Genomic DNA, 18,388 nt, shown 5'->3' with positions numbered 1-18,388 from the left:
AGCGGTTAAGACCAATATTAACCACAGACTGCCCCTAATTTTTCCTCAACTAAGCATTCTATGATGGACTGCCAAAGATTCTTTACCACAAAGGGGAACTGCAAATGAACAAGCTTCACAATTCTGAGGTTTCTGCAATAGGGAACAAATTTGGAAGCTTAAAGAATTATTACGGATATCATTGTATCATGCAAGCAACACACACTACATCTCGATGCTAGTATTGCATGACTATCACACTGGTAACAAGCGGCCTTTGTCCTGTTTACCGTCATCATCAAAAGTGAAAGTAAAAGAAAACCCCAAATTTTGGGTTGTCCCCAGAAAAGTTAAAGAGAGATGTTCCAATGGGGACATTAGTTTTGGTGACCTGGGGGTCCTCAAGGAATTCCCTTAATTTACAGGGATAATCTCACTTCCTGTTTGGCTATGGGACAGGAAGTGAAAACCAAGGGAAATCTCCATAATGGTGTACAGATGGCGAAAACAATCTGACGGGGGGTTATAACCCTCCCTTGCTATATTCAAAATGAAAAGGTTTTGCCTATAGTTCTACTTTAACAATTCTGGGGGAAATATGGAGGACAACAAAAAAATACAGATACTGTCTGCATCAATGCTTAGAACCCAGGTGAACAGTATGACCAAAAATGAGCTCTTACCTGTGGCAGAAGGACCAAATGCAAAGACTGGTTTTGCTGGCTGATCAGCTTCCTTCTTTTCTGCAGGATTTGGCGCACCAAATCCAAATGTGCCAAGCGTTGATGTATCAGCCTTGCCTGACTCAGGTTTACCAAACATAAAGGTCTTTGGCTGTTCTCCATCACTTTTGGAACCAAATATGGAGGTTGCAGCTGGGGTAGATTCAGTTTTCTCTTCGTTTTTCCCAAAAGCAAAGGATGAAGCTGCTTCCTTCTGGTCTAGTTTACCAAATGTGAAACCACTTACCACAGGAGTCTCTGTATTTTTCTCCTCTGGCTCCTTTAAAACAAACGATGGTGTGATGACAGATTTTTCCTTAGCGGACAGAGCAAGCAGATTTGAATTACTAGAGCTCTCAGGTTTGGAAGGAGCTGTGCCAAATTGGAAGTCAGTTTTCAATTTAACACCACTATCCTTCTCTGCAGAAGCAGAACTAGTAAAGCCATAATGAAAAGGTGTTGAAACAGTGTTGCTATTGCCAGTGGTTGGTACAAATGTGAAATCTTTCTCATCTAATGATTTAGAAGTTTGACCAAACGTGAAAGAAAAGCTAACTTTATTTGTACTTGAGGAGTCCGTGGAAGAACTTGATTTCTGTTCTCCAGGGTCACTTGATGGAGGCAGTCCAAACTTAACAGGTGGAAATGTAGATTCTGAAGAAAAGGATGTCTTTCCAAAACCTGATAATTAAAAAAAAAAAAAGTTATTGCTAAATTGACATAGCAGTAAGAAAAACTAAACATGTTGCTCCTAAAAACAGTGAAGTTTTAAAAGAGTAATGTTTATACTTCCTGAAATAACTTAGTAAAAGTGGTTTAGAGAAAAGGGTATTGGAGACCTTCTATTGTTCATGTATTATTATTATTATTATACAGTATTTATAAAGCGCCAATAGTTCGCTCAGCGCTGTACATTACAAAGGGAGACAGAACATGTGACAGAACAATACCAATACAATGCAAAACATGAGGGGATCGAGGGCCCTGCTCTTTCGAGCTTACAATCTAGGAGGGAGGGGGTGGTGGCACAGGAGGAGATAGCTGTGGGGGATGGAGTGGTAGGAAGAGTGGAGGAGGTCGGCAAGTTAGCAGGGGGTGGGGTAGGCTTCCCTGAAGAGATGGGTTTTCAGGGTGCGCCTAAAGGAGAGGAGAGTAGGTGATAATCTGATGGGTTGGGGCAGGGAGTTCCAGAGGATGGGTGACACCCTGGAGAAGTCCTGGAGGCGGGCATGGGAGGAGGAGACCAGGGAACTAGAGAGAAGGAGGTCTTGTGAGGAGCGGAGTGTGCGTGTTGGGCGGTACTTGGATATTAGGTCAGAGATGTAGTACGGGGCAGTATGGTGGACAGCTTTGTACGTCAGCGTTGGGATTTTGAATTTGATCCGTTGCGCAATCGGAAGCCAGTGGAGAGATTGGCAGAGGGGGGTGGCGGAGACAGAGCGGTTGGAAAGGTGAATGAGTCTGGCAGCCGTGTTCAGGATGGACTGAAGAGGGGATAGCCAGCGGCGAGGCAGGCCAGTGAGGAGGGAGTTGCAGTAGTCGAGTGTGCGGAGTACTGCATCTTAGTTCTGTTGGTATCTCAACTGTATGCTGGCAGATAAGATCAATCTAAACCTCTCAGAACATTGTGGCCTGTAAATTTGTCTCTCTAGATGACATTCAACAGTCTCACTTGTAGAAAAGAGAAATAAGGGAGTGATCTGTCCCATTCTGGGATACAGCTTATTTGAATTATTGATGTCTGGCAGATGTTTTAGAAATATAAAAGGCGAGGACAAACAGATTCAAAGAAAGCTTTTTTTCCAAGGATTATTAAGGCCATATGAATTTAATTAGCAAAGTAGACTTAGGTTACGGTTTGCTATAATAGGTTTCCTATTTTTAGAGATGGGAGTTTTTGGTGTTTGACAAATTTTTTTTTAATGTACAGTATGTACTGTTTTATGCTTTTGCGTATAATGTGAAGAGTTTTCAGAAATTTCATTGCGAAGTGGTTTTGCAATGACAAATCTTATCTGGCATCTCCTAATGTATGAAATATAATAAGCTACCTTGTAGTTCCCCTTGGGTAGCAGGCAGAGAGGCTGGAAAGGATGTAGTTGCAGTTGACACACCTTGGAAAAACGACATGGGAGAGGAAAAGAAAAAAATAAATAAGAGGTTTTCCACGTGATCAAATATTATACAAGCACAACTACATTACGCAAACATTCCTTGACAAAAAAAAATAAAACATAATATATATACACACACACATATACAGTATCTCACAGAAGGGAGTACACCCCTCACATTTTTATAAATATATTATATCTTCATGTGACAACACTGAAGAAATGATACTTTGCTACAATGTAAAGTAGTGTGTGTACAGCTTGTATAACAGTGTAAATTTGCTGTCCCCTCAAAATACCAAACAGCCATTAATGTCTAAACCGCTGGCAACAAAAGTGAGTACACTCCTAAGTGAAAATGTCCAAATTGGGCCCAAAGTGCCAATATTGTGTGGAGACCATTATTTTCCAGCACTGGTTTAACCCCCTCTTGGGCATGGAGTTCACAAGACCTTCACAGGTTGCCACTGGAGTCCTCTTCCACTCCTCCATGACGACATCATGGAGCTGCTGGATGTTCAAGACCTTGCGCTCCTCCACCTTCTATTTGAGGATGCCCCACAGATGCTCAATAGGGTTTAGATCTGGAGACATGATTGGCCAGTCTATCACCTTTACCCTCAGATTCTTTAGCAAGGCAGTGGTCGTCATGTTGGAATATTGCCCTGCTGCCCAGTCTCCAAAGGGAGGGGATCATGCTCTGCTTCAGTATGTCACAGTACACGTTCGCATTTATGGTACCCTCAATGAACTGTAGCGCCCCAGTGCCAGCAGCACTCATGCAGCCCCAGACCATGACACTCCCACCACCATGCTTGACTGTAGGCAAGATATACTTGTCTTTGTACTCCTCACCTGATCGCCGCCGCACCCACTTGACACCATCTGAACTAAATAAGTTTATCTTGGTCTCATCAGACCACACAACATGGTTCCAATAATCCATGGCCTTAGTCTGCTTGTCTTCAGCAAACTGTTTGTGTGCTCTCTTGTGAATCATCTTTAGAAGAGGCTTCCTTCTGGGACGACAGACAGTCATGCAGACCAATTTGATGCAGTGTATGGTCTGAGCACTGACAGGCTGACCCCCCACCCCTTCAACCTCTGCAGCAATGCTGGCAGCACTCATGTCTATTTCCCAAAGACAACCTCTGGATATGACGCTGAGCACATGCACTCAACGTCGACCATGGCGAGGCCTGTTCCGAGTGGAGCCTGTCCTGTATATATACCTAATTTAACACACCTGCTCCCCATTCACACCTGAGACCTTGTAACACTAACGAGTCACATGACACCAGGGAGGGAAAATAGCTAATTGGGCCCAATTTGGACATTTTCACGTAGGAGTGTGCTCACTTGTTGCCAGCAGTTTAGACATTAATTACTGTGTGTGGAGTTATTTTGAGGGGACAGCAAATTTACACTGTTATACAAGCTTTACACTCACTATGTCACATTGTAGCAAAGTGTCATTTCTTCAGAGTTGTCACATGAAAAGATAGAAAAAATATTTACAAAAATGAGAGGGGTGTACTCACTTTTGGGAGATACTGTATATACAGCGGGGCAAAAAAGTATTTAGTCAGCCACCAATTGTGCAAGTTCTCCCACTTAAAAAGATGAGAGAGGCCTGTAACTGGCATCATAGGTAGACCTCAACTATGAGAGACAAAATGAGAAAAAAAAATCCAGACAATCACATTGGCTGATTTGGAAAGAATTTATTTGCAAATTATGGTGGAAAATAAGTATTTGGTCACCTACAAACAAGCAAGATTTCTGGCTCTCACAGACCTGTACCTTCTTCTTTAAGAGGCTCCTCTGTCCTGCACTCATTACCTGTATCAATGGCACCTGTTTGAGGTTGTGGACAGGTGTCTTTTATACTGATAACAAGTTCAAAAACAGTCACACTCCAAACTCCACTATGCTGAAGACCAAAGAGCTGTGGAAGGACACCAGAAACAAAATTGTAGACCTGCACCAGGCTGGGAAGACTGAATCTGCAATAGGCAAGCAGCTTGGTGTGAACAAATCAACTGTGGGAGCAATAATTAGAAAATGGAAGACATACAAGACCACTGAATCTCCCTTGATCTGGGGCTGCACGCAAGATCTCACCCCGTGGGGTCAAAATGATCACAAGAACGGTGAGCAAAAATCCCAGGACCACACGGGGGGACCTAGTGAATGACCTGCAGAGAGCTGGGACCAACGTAACAAAGGCTACCATCAGTAACACACTACGCCGCCATGGACTCAGATCCTGCAGTGCCAGACGTGTCCCCCTGCTTAAGCCAGTACATGTCCGGGCCCGTCTGAAGTTTGCTAGAGAGCATTTGGATGATCCAGAAGAGGATTGGGAGAATCATATGGTCAGATGAATCCAAAATAGAACTGTTTGGTAGAAACACAACTCGTCGTGTTTGGAGGAGAGAGAATGCTGAGTTGCATCCAAAGAACACCATACCTACTGTGAAGCATGGGGGTGGCAACATCATGTGTTGGGGCTGTTTCTCTGCAAAGGGACCAGGATGACTGATCCATGTACAGGACAGAATGAATGGGGCCATGTATCGTGAGATTTTGAGTGCAAACCTCCTTCCATCAGCAAGGGCATTGAAGATGAAACGTGGCTGGGTCTTCCAACATGACAATGATCCCTAAATGTAATTACTGGCTTTTTTTTCCCCTTTACTATAGCTCAGAGAATCAGCTGTAACTTTCCCCCCAGCTAAAAGAATGTTTCCTTTTAGTTTATTTCCTAGAGATAAAAGAAACAAAGTATCCTTTAGCTCAAGGGAAAGTGACAGCTAATTCTGTGAGCTATAGTGAAGATAAAAAAGCCAGCAATTGCATTTAAAAATCGGCACCGACATACACTTCGTATTGTGAAAGAAATTTGTAAAAAACTTGTAAACCGAGGCATTATTTCCAATGGATTTTCATTTGTAAACCGAAAATCATATTACCGAGGCATTTGTAAACCGAGGTACACCTGTATTTTTGTGCTCACCGTAAAATTCTTTTCCTAGAAGTCCTTTAAAATATTTTAAAACCGAGCTCCAGGCAAAAACAATATTTGGGGAATTAGCTGGGTACAAAAACATGACTCTTAATGATGTGTGTCCAACTCCTGGCTACTGCTTCATTTCTGAAAACGGTTAGATGGAAGCACCCGATAGCTTTCTCTGCAGCTTATACACGCATAAAATGTCTAGTATACCTTGAAAGAACATAAGGCGTTCTGTGACTGACATGAACTCCCCTTGTCCAGTCACGGAACATCTTCTATTCTTTTAAATGGATACAAGACATTTCATGAATAGAGGAGATGCAGAGAAAGTGACTTGCTGTGGTCTCTGTGCTCCAGACCCAACTGTCAACTTCAGCAGTGGATGTTCAGTGCTTACATCATCAGGGGGTACATGCAAATTTTTCAGGTTAAAAAAACAGTAGCCACAAGAGTAAACACATTAAAGGTATTGGTACCTAGCTAAAACCTTAATATGGTTTTTGACCAGAGTCCAGCCATAACCTTTGGGTTACACTACTACCTACATGAGGATTGAACAGTGGCAAACAAAAACTGGCAAGCTCAGGAAAACCCCTCCCACTACCAGCACACCTCAGTTTTGTAACAAAACAGTACCAATAGCATGATCATAAACACACAGGGGTGACCCAAAATGGATTTTTATGGTAAAAGAAATCTTTTACTTACCTGTGAATGTCTTAAATCTTGACTACAGTACAGGACAAAGGGCTTTAGTCAAACCATAGGTTATATGCAGGCTACCAGTTGACGGAACACTGGCAAAGAACTTTGCTAGGACCACCTCTAGTGCATGCTCATATCTTGAGCAGTTATCTTGAAGAACACTGCAGCCAAAGCTTGTATTAGCTGAAGCTAAACTAAATCAACAGACGTGATAGAATGAGCTCTGATAGAAAGTTTATAACTGTGCCCCTAAGAGCGTAGACCCAGGAATAAAGTTGTCTGAACCAAGCTCATTTCAATGCAAAGGCCTTGCATGAGCGCACAGAAAAGCAACATTTTGGGAACACGCAGGGACCTTCCTCAGGCACATGACGATCACATGACCCATCTCCATGATTGGTCCCAAAACATTACTTTAGTCTTAGACATTGCTGGCTAACAGGGGGGGACTGGTTTCCTTAATCCCTTGGCTCTGGCGCCTCCTAGACCTTTCACGGGTCTTAGATGTCAGGATGCAGGGTTTGTGATCAAGTAACCGCCGTGATTAGCGGTCACATCGGTCAATGATTGGTAGCTTTCTGTTAGCCGCCGGTAACTGTGTCAGGAGCGCCCATGGTGCGTGCTCTCAGCAAAGTTCTGTTTTTGTTTGGGTATGCATATATGTGCCCTCTTGCCGTTAAGGCCCACCTACCGGAAAAAGGCTACATATATGCACGTGGCCGGCGGGAAGAAGTTAAAGAGAGGTCAGGAACGTCACTTGAGAATGAGAATTTTACCTCTGCTCCTGAGAATGGAGCAGAGCCAAAACCATAGCAAATGACTGGCAAACTGGTAATATCCAAAGCAAAACACAAACGGCATTAAAGAGGAAAGGTTGGGAATGTGGAAGTATCCAAAATGTACTGTATATAAAAGACCAGAAAATCCCCATGATGTAGGGAGGCTATGATCTAGCAGCTTCCATGCAGAACTTTTGAACCCGTAGGAACAAGTTGAGAGTCTTCAGATCCAGAAAGGGACAAACTACTCATTCAGTTTGGGAAAGGGTTTGAAAAAAAATCTTGAAAATGTTCTTCTGTTACAGGGGTAACAACCCCCTAAGACAGGGTTGCTCAACCTTTTGAAGAGTGAGGACCACTTAACTGATTTGGTATTCGGTTGCAGGCCACAATGAAATGGTGCAGAATTTAAATTTTTTTAATTTGGAATAGCGCAATGAACATTTTCCTCCTGCAACCACTGAATGCTGGCAGGAGGGAGAGAAGGAGAACTGGATTTCGGCAGCTGCAGGAAGAAAATGATGGAGGTGGAGAAGGATCTAGGGGTTCTGGCAAATCACAAGCTTAACAATGGCATGCAATGCCAAGCTGCGGTTTCTAAAGTGAGCAAAATCCTCTGTTAAGAGGTATAGACTCCATAGAGAGATATTCTAACCCTGTACAAATCATTAGTAAGACCTCATCTGGAATATGCAGTTCAGTTTTGGGCACCAATTCACAAAAAGAATATTGGGGAACTGGAGAAAGCACAGAGAAGGGCGACCAAACTGATAAGAGGCATGGAGGAGCTCAGCTATGAGGAAAGATTAGAGGAACTGAATTTATTCTCGCTTGAGAAGAGGAGATTAGGGGGGATATGATCAACATGTATAAATACATCAGTGGTTCATATAGTGAACCTGAGGTCATCACAGAGGACAAGGGGGCACTCTTTACGTCTGGAGGAAAAGAAATTTAATCTCCAAAACACGAAAAAGATTTCTTCACAGTGAGAATAGACTCCTTCAAGAGTTGGTTCTGGCCAGCTCAGTGGATTGCTTTAAAAAAGGCCTGGATTATTAGATACACACAATATAACTGGATACTAACATTTATAGGTAAAGTTGATCCAGGGAATATCCGATTGCCTCTCGGGGGACCAGGAAGGAATTTTTTCCCCACAGGAGCAAATTGGATCATGCTTTGCTGGGTTTTTTTTGCCTTCCTCTGGATCAAATGTGGGTATAGGATTATAACTATTTTTTTTTTTTTTTTTTTTTTTTTTTTTAAGTTGAACTGGATGGACTTTTGTCTTTTTTCAGCCAGGCTAACTATGTAACTATATATATCATTCTAGTATCAGTTCCAGTATTTGCTGCCCATTCTGTCCAAGTGTAAAACAATGTGAAAGAGGTTGCGCGGCCCCCTAGAGCATAGGGTTGAGTCACCATTGCGACCCCTGATGTTACACCAGTGCTTGGGGGTGACTGTGTGGTAAAAACACATCTCAACTATGGGGTTTTACCATCTCCAAACCACAAATGTGAACAAGCCTTTACTGTCCTGAGCCCCTCTATAAGGCTGTTTCAATTTACTTGCACCTTTCCTGCAGGTTACCACACCAAATGCGCAGGATATAATAGAGGTCTATGGCTCAGTGCAGCTAACCTGCAAGAAAACCCCAAGTGCACTGTATTCGCGGATCAGTGTGAAACCAGCCTAATGGTTAACCCTTTTATAGGAGCAAAAGTGCAATGTGTGTTTAATACACCGACTTTCTTTTCCTCTTCCAGCTTCTGCTGGCATCGTTCTTTGTCTCTAGGCTGCTAGAAAGGTCCCAGGCGGAGCACACTTAATATCACCCCACCCGGGACAGGAACCAGCACTGCAGAGAAAGCATTGGCTTATTTACATCTGCAGTTTGGGGGCAGTAGAACCCCATAGCTGACTTTTGCGGGGGGGGGGGGGGGCTGTGCTGTGGGGGTGATGTAAAGGAGTGGCAGTGCTGTGGGGAGGGGGCTGATGTGTAGAGGGCAGTGGACACTAATGTGAAGGGGAACTTGATGTGAAGTGGGGGGATTGTGATTTTTGGTTACTGAGGACACTGACATAAGAACAGAATTGTGATATAAAATGAGAGGGCTGTGATGGGAAGGATCTGAGACATCATACAAACGTGCGATTCGAACCTCTGCTAGAAGAAAATTGTACTAAATCGGACCTCCATACATTTTTATTCAATACATCTGCTTTACATACTCAAAGCAGAACTATAACAGACGAGAGGGAGGATTAGGGAAGGATATTGCCCTATTACAAGAGTGAAAAAAAAAAAAAATTATGTATATGCATACCTACAAACCTAAAAATGTAAACGAAAACACACAAATATATACTCATTCATCTATATTTTAGTTCTGCTTTAACAGGCTATAAGTGAGTTTTAAAACATGCTCAATACCATGGCAGTCATCATTATTCCCCCAGGTCAACAGAAGAAAAACAAAAAAAAAAAAAAACCAATGGAGGAATGGCAAGCAAGGCGAGAAAAAGAAAGTCACTTTGCATTGGCAGCAGCTCACCTTACACTGCGACCCCCCTTTCAAGGCGCAGAGTGAGCTGAGCTGACTGAGAAAAGCACTTCAGTGTTTTGGCTTTGAGCAGGTCAGTTGCGATTTACCAATCCAGCATCAATTTCAACCCTGGGTCACAATGCACTGTTGGATGCAGTGTATTACATTTATCAGCATTTATACATTAATTGACTTACCTGGCTTAGGAGATGTGCAGGCCACACACTTGTTATCTTCTGCTTTATTCTGTACACAACATACTGTACATTCCCATGATCCTAACGGCTTTCTGGCTAGTTCCTCAAATTTAAGACTTGGCGATAGTGTAAGGCCACTGTCAGGGGGTGCAACAGGTTTATCTGGCTTTGTTGTAGGAAGAACAAGCAAGGGATCTTTTGCCCCAGTTCCAGGTTTTGGAGATCCACAAGCCACACATTTTGTCTCCTCTGGTTTGTTCTGTACTAAACAGGTATCACAATCCCATGTCCCAGGAGCCACTTTAAACTTGTCCCCAAATCCTAACGTACATTTCAAAGGAGATGTGTTTTTAGAAGGTGTGGTTGTTGCCAAAGTAGTAGACTGCTTTGTGACCTCCATAGCTTGGTCTTTGACGGTACTGCAAGCTATGCATTTATTGTCCGAAGCCTTGTTCTCAAGCAAGCAGCAATCACAATACCATATTCCCAAGGCCTGTTTGCTCTTCTGCCCAAATGTCAAAGGCTTTGGACTGGAAACTGCACTTTTAGCGGGAGACGTTCTGGTTTGCTGAGAACTTGTAGACTGGAAACCTTATGAAAGATAAAATAAAAATTTGTCAAAAAAATCAGCATAGCCAATATAAAAAAATAAAAACAATCACGTTAAACCAACTTTTCTTTGATAAAAGGGAGGAATAACTGGAATTCCTGCTGGACGTTTACAGCTATGTAGGGCATTGGAGAGATCTCTTACTGCCAGACTGACATTGGTAGCAACCAGAAGTAAAAGGATTTTTTTTTTTTTTAAACATGGACACAATAGCCATGGAGAAGAAAAAAAAACAAAAACACACTGCGGTTCTACTGTTCCCCCTACTCCGCTAAGAAAAAAAAAAAAAAGAAATTTTGACTCGTGCAAATTACATATCATGGTGTGGAGTACAGAACAGGGCACAGCAAACAGTGACTGTGCTGATGGGAGAATCAAGCGATTTTCAAAAAAACTGCATAATGCATAGCCAGTCTAACTGACACAAGTTAGGCCCAGACAGAGATTGAAGAGCTAGCAAGTTAAGTTACCAGACTCCTAATAGGTGGCTCGCAGTGTATCAGAGGCATAGGCAGCATCAGGTGCAGGGACTGGTGTTCTACAGTGTTCCTGCTCCAGTGTTGGAGAATACCCAACACTCTGACATGGAGAGTCATCTGACGCTCTAGCAGAATGGATTCCACCATTTGCTAAACATGAGGATATTCCAAAGGGTGCCCGCAAAGCAGGGTGTGGAATACAGGGCGTGTTTGAAAGGATTACGCGATAACCGAGTTGCAGATAGTCCTGTATCAAAAGTCCTTGTGAAAAAGGGAGAGAGGCGGTGCGTATGTGCCCTCCGATGCCTCCACCATAAGGCTCACAGTAGTGGCAGCAGGTGGTTTGGCACACATTCCTGGTGGCTGCAGTCCCCAGGAGTGCATGTACACTCCAGAAGCCAACTGTTGGCCCCTGGTGTCTTACTAAAAAGCATCTGTCACATAGGGAACTTTTTGTTTGGTATAACATTTTAGCAAAAAGCAAACAGTTACATCCAAGCACCAAAAACCCTCTCCCCGTCCCCCCCACCAAAATGTTTGAGCCCACACTGACCCCACATGAACACACATATGTAAATGTTCCCATTGGGGTTCCCGACTTACAAACATGTTACTTGCCATACATGTTACATATTGCAGCACAAAAGGTTTATAGGGCTTATATTCAGGCTTAAAGTGGTTGTAAACCTAAAAAAAACACAAATCAATCTAATCCTACAGTTGAATAGATTTTACCTTTACTAAGCATTTGAGCTTAGTTTGGTATCGAAGCAATCCCCTTCTCTAGAAATTCCCCCTGCTCTTCTGAACAGAATAAATCCAACACAAGCAGAAAAATTGTTGCCACTCCCATTCTCCTGTGAGTGACAGGCTGTGCTTGAAGACAAGCATGAGCCTCCATGTAATACACTGCAAATGGGTGGGGTAGTGGGTGTCTTCTCCCTGCTGGTCTCTGCCTTCACAAGATCGAGAAACTCAGCACCAGTGATTTATGACATAGATCGGCATCACTTCAGTAATGCTGCAGTTATCTAGGTACATCTGCTGACAGCTGATTATTGTCCTGCTCTGTTCACAGCACCTAGCTTGTGAACTGCTGTTTACAGAGTTTTACATGAAAATGTTTCCTGGTCCACATTACCACTTTCGGCAGCAGATTTTTAACATTAACCCTTTCCCACCAGCTTTCTCCTGACTAGCACTTTGCTGTAAGCAAAGCTGACACTCACTGGCACCTGTGTATTCCCCTGAATGCACTCAATAGACATGCTTGCAGGCACAGAGATGTCAGATAGCTGTGCATTTCCACCTACTATTCTCCGGTCCTAAGCCATGCCCACAGACCAGCAGTTTTTGGAGGGCTGAGACAAGCTAAGGGAGCATTATTCTGAGGTACACTCACAGCTGTATGTATGTTTATATTAATATGTACTAATTTATGGCAAAAAGTTATTTTTTTTATATTTGGGTTGACAACCACTTTCGCTATAAACTGATGATCTCCAGGGTCTCTACTTTCAGAAAACATATGTTTGGCCATTTAAAAAAAAAAAAAAAAAAAAACACCTAATCACGAAGATAAATTAAAATTTCAGAGAAAAAAAATACAGTAAGTATTTTTAGGGCATACAAATGCAGTAAATTACCCATTTTTTTTGTAGAATATAAAAACGGAGGTGGAGATTAGTAAACGGATACCAAAAATGTCAAACCTTAATATTGTGAAAAACTTTAGTACCCTATATTTTTCATAGGAGCCACTTTAAAAGCCCCTACAAATCATCAGTTTAGGGTTATGCAGGAGCTCAGGCTCTAAAATTATGGTTCTCACTTCAGTGTGTGCAAACATATGTAATATGTATCTCAGTCAATGTTTTTGTCCGTAGGTGCCCCCTTGCATACATTTACATTTGTATGTGTGCATTTGCAAGGTAGCCTTCATCATATTTTTTGGAGGGGAGAGGTGGGGTGTTATGTGCTTGAATGTAACTTACAATTTCTTTTTTTTACTTGACAGAAGAAACCAAAGATGAATAATAAAAACTAGTAGCGATTACTCTACAAGAAAGGAGAAGTCCATCACTTTAGGAAACTAGCAAAAATCTGAGGGTTATAGAGAGGCACCCCAAGGGAGCAAGTTCTCAAGAGCTTGCCAACGTCTAACTACCTGAAGGTACAAGCCTATAACTCAGGGTCTATGAACACTTTGCCTGTGTTTTTTACTGTATGATTAAGATATTTACCATTGAGTGTCTGTCAACTGCAGATTTACTCTCCCTTCCCATCAGGTGAAGACATTTTCACCATACCAAGTAGTGAGAAGAATCTCTAATGTATAGCTGGATAGCAGTAAAAAAAATTAAAAGGTTCTAATCCTTTCCCACTGTCTAAAATGTAAAAAAAGCCATTTTGCCTGAATTCTGTAGAACAGATTTTGGGCTGATAAGAAGAGAACCATAGCTTATAAAAAGGGCACCCACCCACTCCACCCACGTGTCTCAGGCTCACCTGTGCTCTTTGGGAGTCCTCAGGGTCTGCAACAGGTTTAGGATGGGTACAAAGTAGTATTGGAGGTCTAAAGCCTGCCATAGAGGGATTGAAGCTTGGCTGGTCAATCCATCTATGGACAGGCTGGTTGTAACAAAGTTGATCCATCGATCGACTTGGGTACAACCAGCCTGTTCAATTATTTACATGCAATTACTGGCAACAGTTATAGCTGCTAACAGTAATCATTGTGTTCCGCTGGCTGGGAAGGCTCTCCACTGGAAGAACACAACAGCACCGATTCATTTTCCCGCACGATTCCCCCATCAATACAGTGTTGATGGGGAAAATTGAGCGAAAATCAACTCCTCTATGGCTTGAACCCTAATGTCCAAATAAAGACAACCTGTTATTTAAAAATGATGCGTCATTTAAACTTTACTAATCGCACAGGGGGCTCCTCAGTCCCCTTTGTAATGGTAATCAAGTGAAAAAAAGAAAAAAAAAAAAAGTGTAGAAAGCACTTACAAAAACTACGAGGTTTAACCCCCCCCCCCCATGCAAACATGCATCCGTAAACGATGACTGCACAACACATACTGGGTATCACTGTGCATATCAGAGTAATAGGAATATTTTTTTGTCAGATACTAGTTCATTGAGAAGTTTGTAGTGTACATAGGAAGACATAATTGAGGCAAAACAGGTTGTGACAAAGTATTAAAATTTCAGTTTATAATACACAGAACCACCATCATGCTCTATACCAACTGTATGCCAAAGTGATAAAAATGCCTCATAGGAGGAACAGAGAAATAAAGCAAAAATAAGGAGAAAGGTGTAAGACGAAATTTCTAGGACTGTCATTTAAGGTCAGATCTACATTTATGTAAACGTTTGATGTAAAGGTTTTTAAATGTCATGTATAGACAATTTAAAATCACTTTACAGAAAATCCTGCCCCCACACGCAGTCATTCATTGGGAAGAAAGACTAGTGTGCTGCTTTTTCTCCACCCTCACCTCTCTATGCAGCTGAAAACAGAGGGCAATTGATCACTTCTAAAAACAAAACCAAAAAATTATAAATCCCCACCCACCCCCCACCCCCTTTTTTTTTTTCTTTTTTTTTTTTTAACGGTTTGGGTTATTTTAGAAGTCTATTTTACATAGTCTTCAAAGCAGGTGCAGGCTGGGGTTTGGTCAGTGACCAAGGTGTATTGCTTAAAGGTAAACCACTAAACAGAAAGGGATCATCACTCTGCTCTCTCCTCTAATAGGTATAGGCAGTGCCGCTACCTGGTATGCGAATGTGCCTACAGCCTCAAAGCTGTATACCTGCAATAACCTAATGAAGCAACACAAAATCTGTAAACAGATCTTTTCTAGCCCCAAATGTCTGTGAACACCCAGACAAAATTTTATAAAGAACTTTTTATCAATATACGCAAAGTTTAATTTTTTGATGATCAAGCTTACCTGGGCTCCGCAGGATATCTAGCACACTTCCTGCCTTTAATGATTGTGCAGGTTTACAAAATGTCACTTGTTCTTCCTCAGCCTTCTTTGTGCTGCTACTATTTATCGTAATAGGTGACTTCACTTTCAATGGGATTTCTAAATTTAAAAAAAAATACATGAAGTTTAATATAGCAAATATTTAGAATTAAAATAATTTAAATTTTCCTGTAAATCCCATATATTGGAGTGCAGTATGAGACACAATCTGAAATTTCATAGACCCTGGGGGTTATAGACTGGTATCAACAGGTGATTGGACACTGGCAAGCTTTTGAGGACACGCCCAAAGACAAACAGAACTGTGCCAACAGGTCCAACAATAAGGGTCAGAAAAAAACAACTTCAGAGTGCCCCTGCAAAAACCCTGCAGAGGAATCTTCAAAATTGGACATCAAACAAACCAAACTTTGAGACAGTATGAACAGAGGACCAGGTGAAGGCCGTACACAGCTGGGCTACAGAGGCCTGGTGCCGAAGGTCCCACGAATCTGTTGGAGTGGGCAGGGGTATTTTGATGTTGAATCTGAAGGCTAGGATGTCTACATCCAGTCTCCATTTCTGAAATTTTAGATTTAAGATATCTGGGTGACGAGCCAACCCCCCCCCCCCCCCCCCCCCCCCCCCCCGATGCAGGGAATGGAGGCTGAGGTAGTCCGCTCTCCAGTTGTCCACTTCTGGGATGTGGACCACAGAGATCATTGGTAATTGCAAGTTTCTATCCATGAGAGTATCTTGATTGCTTCTTTCAAGGCTGCAAGACTCCTGGTACCCACTTGGTGGTTGATGTAAGTTAGTGTCTTGGCATTATCGGACTGGACCCTGATTGGGTGTTCCCACAGAAGAGGGATCCAGTGTCAGAGACAAGCTGCTCTGAGCTCCAGAATACTGATGGGGAATTGGTCTTCCACAGGTGATACTGTTTCTTGAACCATGAGCGTCTGAAACACTCCTTTGCAGCCTAAAAGACTGGCATCTGTTATTTTCCAGTGATAGGGATAGAAATACTTCTCTCGTTAGGGCTGGGCTTGAAATCTACCAAGATAGAAAATTCCTTGTTTGAATAGGTTGAGAAGGAGCATGCTTGTTCTAGGTGATCTGTCTGGAATGAAATTGAGCAAATGGAACAGCTTCGATGGAGAATACCACAAGGCCTAGACCGCCAATGAAGAATCTCGTTGTTGGGGATGCAACAGCATGTACGATATACAGTATTGTATGTTAATATCACTTGACCAGTAGATGGCACTGTACACTAAGGTTACCAGCTGTGCATATATGTAAACTTGTTGGTTCTCTCTCTTCATAACCAAGATGTCTGCTGTTACAGATTGCTGAAATGTTTTGTATGTTTGCAACTTAAGCCACACAAGTAAACCAAGTTCTGCCTCATCACAAGCTACTAGTGTCTTCTCTAACACATAACCAATTGTGGGATGTCTCGATCATCTCAAATTTTGAGCATAGGCTCAGAGAAATAACTTTCCTGGAAAGAAACCCTTTCCTTGGTATGTGTGTAGAACCAAACTGAATTATTCCAGGCAGTGAGAAGGTTGAGAGGTTTTTTTTCCAAATTGATCATCCAACAGAAAGCCCAAAGTATTTGAATTATCTTGTTAACATTAGCGGACAGTTGGAAGGAAGAGGAATCCTTCAGTAAAAGGTTGTCTAGACAGCTTTGACCTGTATTACTTGAGTTCTGAGAAGGGCAAGAAGAGGCACAAAGACCTTTGTGAACACTCTGGGAGCAGAAGATAGGCCAAAGAGCAGTGCGACAAACAGGAAGTGATTATCTGCTACTGCGAAGTGCAAGTGAAGATGGACAAATGAGAACATGCAAATAGGCATCTTGTTTGTCTACAGATAGCATGCATTCCTCATCTCAGAGAGACAATTACCAACCTTACAGATTCCATGTGAAATTTTGAAATTTGAAGGTATTTGCTGAGGGATGTTAAGTCTAGCATTGGCCGAATACCCCCACTGGGCTTCGTTACCTGAAGTTTGAATAAAATCACTGAACCTGTCCTTTGGGGGTGCTGGCACAACTACTCCATGGGACAAGAAATGGTTCAGGGCATTCTGCATATCCGATTGCCTTTGGGCAGTGTGGTTGATTTGAGAAATCAAAAGGCGAGGGGGTAGAGTTCTGTACCCCTCTGGAAACCATCAATAGAACCCACAGGTGTGGGACATGTGTTTGACCCAGAAAGAAGAAATCTGTAACAGACATCCCCCCTCTATTAGGAGTGAGGGGGCCCCTTCATTGGGAAGTGTGCTTTGGTGAAGCCTTGGTGGGCTTTGTGGCCAAGGCTTAGGTTTCAAACTTTAAGCCTGGGAAAAGGGTTAGGTGCTCTGCATTTTTAAGAAGTAGATGCACCTGACGAGGGGGGTTTTGGGATCTCCACCCAAAAGCTGACGTCACCCCACCATTTCCAATTCAGGACAGCAGCCATACCAGTGAGTTAGACCGATTCTTTGTCAATGCTGGATTCATTTTTAGGGCATTGTTGTGACTAATCTTTTATTTAATAAATACTACACTATATATATATATATATATATATTTTTTTTTTTTTCAGCTCCGTGCGGTGAGCTATTTTTTATACAGCATCATGCCAAGGTGGTTGCGCCATGGAGGTGAGGAGTGAAAACCACTGTTGACTGCCATAGAGAGATTGGAGTTTATATCATATGCTGTTTCTGCTGCATTTACCTGCAGCTTGTCTGGTGAGTTCAAATTGATAGAGTAGTGGCACCAACGGTTATATCTACACGTGGTACAGTCACTTTAACAAGGTGGAAGACACCAAAGTATTAAGGCACAGATCACAGACTGAAATTTTGATTGCTTTATTGGTTTATGAGACAAAATACCACCACTGTTTCATATATATAACCTTTTGTTTGTACATGACTGTTTGCATGAGGCTCTGCACCATTCGTTTTATGATTTACACTAAGGGTTTGTATATTTACCTTGTTACTAGCTGCCCGCACACTTGGCTGACTTGCTCTCATAAAGAGTGAATGTTTGCCTGTGGTTTTGCAATGGCACCCTTTCACCTTAAACGCCGACTTCTGTGGGGACGAGATGCCCTGCAAGTGCAACTGTAAATCTTGCTCAAGCTTGGCAAGCTGGGGTCTGTTTTTATCGAATATTGGGAGAAATTATATCTGGGATTCAAGAGCCAAGCTGAAAATCCACCCTACTAGATTTTTGCTTGG

At 42.3% G+C, this 18,388-nt stretch overlaps 1 protein-coding gene across 3 annotated transcripts in view; it reads right to left on the bottom strand.

The window, feature by feature from the left end:
- NUP153 (nucleoporin 153) overlaps positions 1-18,388 on the bottom strand; it is a 124,169-nt gene that overhangs the window by 26,171 nt on the left and 79,610 nt on the right. For all 3 annotated transcript variants that reach the window (XM_089682280.1, XM_089682278.1, XM_089682279.1), the window contains exons 16-19: positions 15,122-15,259; positions 10,068-10,658; positions 2,753-2,815; positions 663-1,382 (exon numbers count right to left, since the gene is read on the bottom strand). In XM_089682280.1, coding sequence (XP_089538406.1) covers positions 663-1,382; positions 2,753-2,815; positions 10,068-10,658; positions 15,122-15,259 — 1,512 coding nt within the window. The remainder of the gene's footprint in view (positions 1-662; positions 1,383-2,752; positions 2,816-10,067; positions 10,659-15,121; positions 15,260-18,388) is intronic.

Source organism: Staurois parvus, unplaced genomic scaffold, assembly GCF_062004578.1.
Source record: "Staurois parvus isolate SC_StPar_1 unplaced genomic scaffold, SC_StPar_1.0 ptg000287l, whole genome shotgun sequence".
Classification (NCBI taxonomy): Eukaryota; Metazoa; Chordata; class Amphibia; order Anura; family Ranidae; genus Staurois; species Staurois parvus.
Note: the sequence above shows the minus strand (reverse complement) of the source record. Positions and strands in the feature narration are given on the sequence as shown.